At 41.5% G+C, this 7,320-nt stretch overlaps 2 protein-coding genes across 2 annotated transcripts in view; one reads left to right on the plus strand and one right to left on the minus strand.

Moving 5' to 3' along the window:
• Positions 1 to 2,230, plus strand: part of LOC109318265 (stabilin-1-like) — a 449,042-nt gene extending 446,812 nt beyond the window's left edge. Inside the window, exon 37 of the mRNA XM_019547392.1 lies at positions 404 to 2,230. Coding sequence (XP_019402937.1) covers positions 404 to 454 — 51 coding nt within the window. The 3' untranslated portion in view covers positions 455 to 2,230. The remainder of the gene's footprint in view (positions 1 to 403) is intronic.
• Positions 900 to 7,320, minus strand: part of NT5DC2 (5'-nucleotidase domain containing 2) — a 48,972-nt gene continuing 42,551 nt past the window's right edge. The window contains exons 13-14 of the mRNA XM_019547395.1: positions 6,251 to 6,315; positions 900 to 5,014 (exon numbers count right to left, since the gene is read on the minus strand). Of these exons, the coding sequence (XP_019402940.1) occupies positions 4,753 to 5,014; positions 6,251 to 6,315 (327 nt within the window). The 3' untranslated portion in view covers positions 900 to 4,752. The remainder of the gene's footprint in view (positions 5,015 to 6,250; positions 6,316 to 7,320) is intronic.

The raw sequence follows: 7,320 nt of genomic DNA on the forward strand, positions 1-7,320 counted from the left end.
GGAGCCCAAAACTGGACGCAGTACTCCAGCTGCGGCCTCACTAAGGCCGAGTACAAGGGGAGAATGACGTCCCCTTTTTAGACAAGATGGTAAAACACAGACCCTGCTATACAAGAAACCCACAGACCAACATAGATATCTGCTACAATTGCCAGAGCAATGTTAAGTAGCAAAAGTAATATTTTACTACTCAACTAATGGAAGTTCACCTTTGGTGTCAAGAGACAGAGAACTTCCTTAACCCACTTCATAAACGAGTTATTTAAGAAACTCACCTTGGATTATACTCAACTCATAGCAAACTAAGGCTGGCATCTAGTTATTCATTAAGGTTAGCAGATGAGCTATTATCAAGTTAATGGTCCTCAGTTGAAACCTAGGTTTTGTTTTATATCTGTTGCAGGACACTTTCAGTGGGGAAGATTTCTCAGACAACCACAGAATTCTGGAGTGAAGTCACACAGCCAACCAAGCTGAAAGGAAAACCCCCAACTAGAGTGAAACATTGTGACATTCTTGTTGCCAACTAGAACAATATGGAGTTTACATCCTGCAGGGGGTAAGGAGATGAAGTGTAGAGTAACAGTGGCTCTTCAGAAGAATCTCTCATTAGCTAACATACCTCATGAGAAAAGCCCCTCATTAAAAAGGAAGAGTAGAGCTGAATTCACCTTTGACATGCACACAAATACAACTTCTGCAGTTATGAATGGTGTTGGTTTCTCAGATATAGCAGAGAACATTTCCATTGGACCAGCAAAAAGTTAGTTCAAAGCTGACAACTAGAAAAAGTTATTGTGTGTTTTGAAGTCTGAAACTGCACTAGGCTCAGCTGTTGAGCTGAGTTGATGTTCAAGTGTTTAGGTTAGCTTTTTTGTTGTTTTTTTGGGGGGGTTTGGTTTTTTGTTTTTTTACATGCACACAATAAAAGCAACTGTTCACTATAGAAGTGTGTATAAAAATATAGGAAGTAATACATAGTTGGTCATGATCTGACATAACTACATTAAACGTGCATGCTCAGATTGTGTGGCCACTGCATCTTATATGCAAGGGAAATGTTAGGCTTTCTGACTGTCACCCTACCTACACAATTCCATGTGCCAAACTACTTTTTATTCATTTAGTATGTTCAAGGAGATTTTATTAAAGTATGTCTACATTATACTATTGTGCCGATTAGGATTTTGAGTTTGTAATAAATTGCACTTTAGAGGGAAAAAAAAAAATCTTGTCATTTTTGAATGCTAAGGAGTAGAACTACAGCAGATAAGGGCAACCACAGCATAAGCCATGAAATAGTACAATACGAAAAAACAGAAAGGCATTATCCCATACTGTGACGCTTTTATTTACATTCTGACTAACATTAATAAAATTGCTTGCTACAGTGAACTAGACAAATTATAACAAATTGTTTAGGTAACATCATCCCATTTCTCCAATGATTCACAGAACACACAACAGTAATTGCTACATAATGTTTCCGGAATGTTGTTAAGATGGGAAAGGAGGCAGAGTGGCAGCATTTCCTGAATTAGGTTTTTGTGTAACAGCATATATGCACTTGGGTTTCTTATTTTAAGACCAAACTACATCCAGAGATTGAGACAGCATCTCTTGAAGACAACTGTGTAGTTTTAGCAAAGGCACCTATAGCATGACAGCTGTCAAATGGTAGAAGTTGCTTCAGTGACTCAGTGGGAGCCACTTTGAAATACTGATTTGGGAAGTTATAGCATATTTGAATATATTATAACAGAAGCAGACTTCCAGGAGTACCAGCTACAATCCAAATGGATTAAGAAAAAATAAAATACGGCACACAGCAGTATTTTGCTGCAAGAACAACAAACTATATCTTATACTATGGTATTACAGTAAAATACCAATAGCATTTAAGTGAATATACGACTGTCCAGCAAGGTATTGAGTTCTAAAGCAGCTTGTATAAAGCTATTTTTTCCTTCCTACTACAGCAGCAGTTGGCAACATTTTTGAGCATTTGGTTGAAATAGGCCACCTTAGGTCTGAGATGGGCCAGTACTTTTGACCTAACCACTGCCGCTCCTCCTCATTGCTTGGATGCAGTGCAGGCAAAGCTTCCTTCTGCCAAAACACTGCAGAAGCCCCCCAGCTCCACAGGCTGGATCCAAATGACTCCAGAGGCTGAATCTGGCCTGAGGACCATGTTGCTGACCTCTAGACTAGAGTACTACAAATAAAAAAAAATCAAAAATAAGTAAAATAAAAAGGAAACCATCTAACACATTCAGTAGAAAAAATTGCCTTGTTCATATACTAATGCTCTCTACAGATGTTACTAAGTGTAATGGTTTCTACCCATTATCAGAAATATTCAAATTATTATATTTTAGGCACTGTACTCCTAGCTGCTGTACCACCATTGTTTTATGGCACTGGAGTAATCCTACTGAAAGGTCTTGCTTAGCTTAATATTTATGGTTTTGAGGGAATGTGTAGTTGGCACACAAAACTCCCCCCTATACAAAACTTAATTAGTAGTTCTTCCGTAATTGCACATGAAGGCAGTTTCCATCCTTATCCATTCATAATTAATCAGCAAGAGTGCTCTAAAAATTCTCTCTATTCAGTCTAGAAGTAACTTTAAAATGCAACAAGACTCACTTTCCACATTAGAATATAAGCAAAACAATGTTCTCAGGCTGTCCATTTTAAATGTTATAATGAAAAAAAGGTATTTTTTTAGGATGAAAGATGCCATTATTTCAAATGATAGTCACAGATATTTTGTTCATTGAAATATGCAATTTTACAAATCTAGGAATAAACACCGTCTTAGGTGCATGATTGGCCCCAACAAAATGCAATTAATTGCTATAGGTTCAATAGATCTACTGCAATGCTGTAATGACAGCTTGACCTTTCACTAAATTCTACAAAAATAATACAGTACACAGACAATAAAACTAAATCATACCATAATAAACACACTAGCTTTCTTTAATCCACAGGGTCATTTATAGGGCTGACTTATTCAGCATTCCGCTATAAATGCATATTTAAAGTTTTCACCTGATAGGTAGTAGGAGTTGCATGTTTGCTAGCACTTACTGACTGCTGGTGTAGTCTCGCCATCAACTTAATACTAGTGCAGCCATGCAGCATCTTATTATTTTTTCCTTAAAATGGCAGAAATGTGGGGCAGGTAAACTGCTCAGCCTAACGCAATCCTGCTCCAGGGCTTGGAGCTGGGCACTAGGGACCCATGTAGTGCTGGTCTGTCTGCCTGCTAATCTTGGTTTATATTTTTAACTACAAAAGAACACTGCTGTGTCCCCTACCCCGTATCAGCTCTTAAAAGAAGAAACCTGTTTCCTCCCAGAGTGACAGTGCAGTCCATCATTTTTAAGGAAGGAAGAAATCTTGACCTGCTCCAAGAAGCTGCTCATTAGACTTCTAGTGGAGCCACCAACGGCTCCCTCTCTGCCAGAACTCCACTAGCTTGGCTGGGGAGCTGCACACAAAGTATTCCATCTTAAGGCAGCAGCATTGTGGTTGTTCTTTATGTGGTAGATATCATTGTCCAATGTACCTAGTAGAAAAATTTGGCACAAAGTACCCCACATCAGCTGAACAACTGTCAATATCAATGTTCTTATCTTCCAAAAAGAAAAAGAAAAGCTTATTTTAAAAATATCTGAGATCAGCCAACCTAATACTGCGCTGATCACAAATTATGCATTGTTTTCTGCTCCCATCCTTTCCCACTCCTGAATTAGAATAATCTCTTCAAAACAAATCTACAAATAAACCAAGAACAACATTGGATCAGATTCTGATTCCACATACAGTTTTGTACTGGTAAAGCTTTGGTAAAGTTATTCCTACTATGTGCTTGGCCAATGAGACCAAAATAAGGCCCAATTAGTACATTACAAGCATAAAACATTAATTTATTAAAACAGTCTACATCTGTGTTGTATAATAAAGCCTCTGTGACACTAATTTCTGCTTTAATAGATTTCTCTAGTTAAACTGGAAGTGTTTGTGCACACACTTCAAATATAGATAGGATACTAGGAGATGACCAAAATATTAAATTATGTTATAAGTAACTAATTCAACTTCAAGTCCATTTTGTCTCCTGTTACAAGGCATGTCTATCTAGATTAAGTGAAATTGCTGATTAAAAGCGAACAAATCCATGATCTTTATATCAAACCTAAGCAGTGTACGCAACAGTCTTATGTGCTGTTCTTCACTGCTTGCTCTGTACTGTTTCTACAAAATGTGGAAAAAGTAGGCCAGTGTGTCAGGTGGCCTAAAAAAGTTAGAGACCAAAATCACTATTTAGGTGCCCATTAGAAGTTACTCAGCTTGCAGAATTGCTGAATAAACTTCTCAAACATGCCACTGAGAATCAGGCCAATTCTAGTTAAGATGAGTCGTTACAGTTTACATAGTTATGATGGCAAATATAAACCTTCCCATGGTCGGAAATGTGTTTCACTTCTATTTAGAAGAATTCTGAGAATGCTTTGCCAGTTACAAAGTAGTTAAATTCAAGCACCAAATATGTTACCCAGGTAGATATCTGAAGCGCTGGAAGTGAAGGTACAGTGAGGATTAGGGACAACACACCAAACATACATGAACTTTATATCACCTATTATAGCAGTCAGTGAGACAATTTGTACACACAGCCTGACCCTTTGAACAAACTATAGCGTAATGCTGTTGTAAATTCTAGCCAGAATATATTCCTCTTCATCGAATATGCACCATCTCCTCTAGAAAGGGGGTTTTCATACAGCCTGTACAGAGCTGATCCATCCAGAGTGGAGCCTCGTGCTGCAGAGGGGTACGCCGGGGGTAAAAGGTGAAGTTCACATCATAATTCAGCAGGCAGCTGATGGATGCCATGTAGATATCTGAGAACCGGACCAGCCTTCGAGAGAAGTAGGTTGGGTTGTGGAAAGTTCGGAATATGCTCCCAAACTGAGGATTGAAGAGGTTCTTTGTAAGTGACCTAGAAGAAAAGGATTTGATTTGTACAGGACTAACCTTTGGAAAGATCACTGACAGCTTTCTACCTAGCCTGAAAATTCAGACTGAGGAAACATTTTGTTCAAAACTTTAAAAAAAGTACTACAAATACAGTTTTCAGGCAAGTACTTCTTTCACAGGATGTGAATGCAGTGGAATAAGCAGCAAGACTATAAGCATCTTTCCACCCTGAGTGAAGACTGCTCAGCAATTATAGGGCTTCCTATCAGAGTAAGATTCACTGTCAGGGAGCCAGTAGGCTAATATTCCAATTTCTTCAGACCACGTGAGCAGAAATCAAAACATGAATTCCTGTCTGTTAAAAAGGCTCCATCGCTGTGGGAAGAATTTGTGCATTTTCACTGCTGATACTTCGTGTATTATCATAAGTTATCAGGCAAAATTCTGGCACTCACAATGTTTATTTGTTTGAGCAAGAACGGGCAGATCAGCCCCTCTGGATAGAAAGTGTAGATAATGAAAAGATCTGGGATTCATCATTTTGTAACCCGAGTGCATGAACGGAACAGCAGTGGATACCATGTTTGATAAATGCTATACCAGAGCTGTCCAACTGGTGGCCTGAAAGGAGTTAAATTTGCAGCTCCCTGGCTCTCACCAACCTACCATTCCCCCATCCCCCAAGGGCTCAGTTTCTGGGCTCCATCTCTGTCCTCTGGCTGTCATTTCCTGCCCCTGTCCCATGGGATGGGGCAACGGAGGTCCAACATGGAGGTTGAGGGCGAATCCAGGCCACAAAAGGTGTGGAGACTGAGCCTGAACCCAACAGTGCGCTTGTCGTGTTGGAGGATGGGGGTGAGGGGCTGGGGCAATAAGAGCAGTGGCAAGGGAATACACCTGCAAGGAGGCACATTGCAGTGGAGGGGGTGGGGTTTAAAGTTGAACAGCCCCATTCTGTGCTATGAACAACAGCTGCATGGCTCTATTAAAATTCATAGAAAACAAATCTTGCATCAGATTTTCTGGAATGGTTATAGATCCTCACCAGCCTGATTTCTAGGACCGCACTACTTCACAATTTGATATTCTCAGAAGCTGTCAGAACACACTACTGTACCGACATTGAGATTTCAAGTTTCCACGTGCATAGGAGCATCTTCAATCAAAAAGCATATAAAAACACAGAGAAACCTCATAGTCTTAGTTTTCAAAAGAATAGTCTGAGAAAGATGAATTTAAGCAAACTCATTAGACATACCTAATCTCCTGCCGCTCTTGCATCCATTCTAGCAGCACCTGCTTCGATTCTGCATCTTGATGCATCTGGAACACAAGTTAAATCCAAGATCTGACTTCCTAAACCCAAAATTAAAGTGCCTGAAACTAAGAGACAAAAAAAAAAGACTGGCAAATCCCACTGCATTTGTGAAACAAGCTGTTAAAATCATGGCAATTCCCTATTCTACCTATGATGTATGGCCTAGGAACTGTACTGTAATAATTAGTTCTCTCATATCATGACTTAAAAGTCCAAGTCAATGATTGTTGCTATCAGCTAATTCAGGGGTAGGCAACGTTTTTTGGCCAGAGTGCTGAAAAACACCACAATGTCTACCTCAGAAGGTGCCAGAGTGCCGACATGGCGGAAAAACAAAGTCAGGGCAAGGGGTACATGGCAGGATGCCCTGCGTGTGCCCCTTGCCCTCCACCCAAAGCCCCTGCTCCCCAGTCCTACTGCCCCCTGCCTGGGCTGTGTGGCTGCTTGGCTCTGGGCTGCTCCCAGCAGGGCTTGCAGCATCCCAGCACTGCCTCAGGCCCTGCCCCCACCGCCAGCTCCAAGGTGTGCCAGTGCAGAGCTGGTGCTGGAGCCCAGCGCAACTGTTCGGAGCCTCCCGGCTGCAGCTGGCCTCAGCTCTGGGGAGCTGCTGCCAGCCGGGATCCCGGGCTGCTCCCAGCAGGCAGCTGGGACCCTGCAAGCCCTGCTGGGAGCAGCCTGGCCTCTGTCGCTGGCAGCAGCTTTCCGCAGCAAATCAATCAAAATGGCCACGCTCGGCATGTGTGCCACATGGTTGCCAACCCCAGATGCTAATCCTTAAATTGGGGGCAGGCAATTTTTTCTGGGGGAGGGCCACTTAACAAGGTTTGGTGACCTGTTGAGGGCCACATGGGTAGCCCCACCCCTTGACAGCTGCCCCACCCCCTGGTTGCCATCTTGGGGCTGGAAGTCCCACTCCTAACCCCTGACCATTGCCACCAGAAGTTCCACCCCTTGCCCCCCTGCTCTCAGACAAAACTAAATTCTTAGTCTTGTTTACTGTGTGTGTGTGT

This window comes from Crocodylus porosus, unplaced genomic scaffold, assembly GCF_001723895.1.
Source record: "Crocodylus porosus isolate Cpor-Errol unplaced genomic scaffold, CroPor_comp1, whole genome shotgun sequence".
In the NCBI taxonomy this organism is placed as follows: domain Eukaryota; kingdom Metazoa; phylum Chordata; order Crocodylia; family Crocodylidae; genus Crocodylus; species Crocodylus porosus.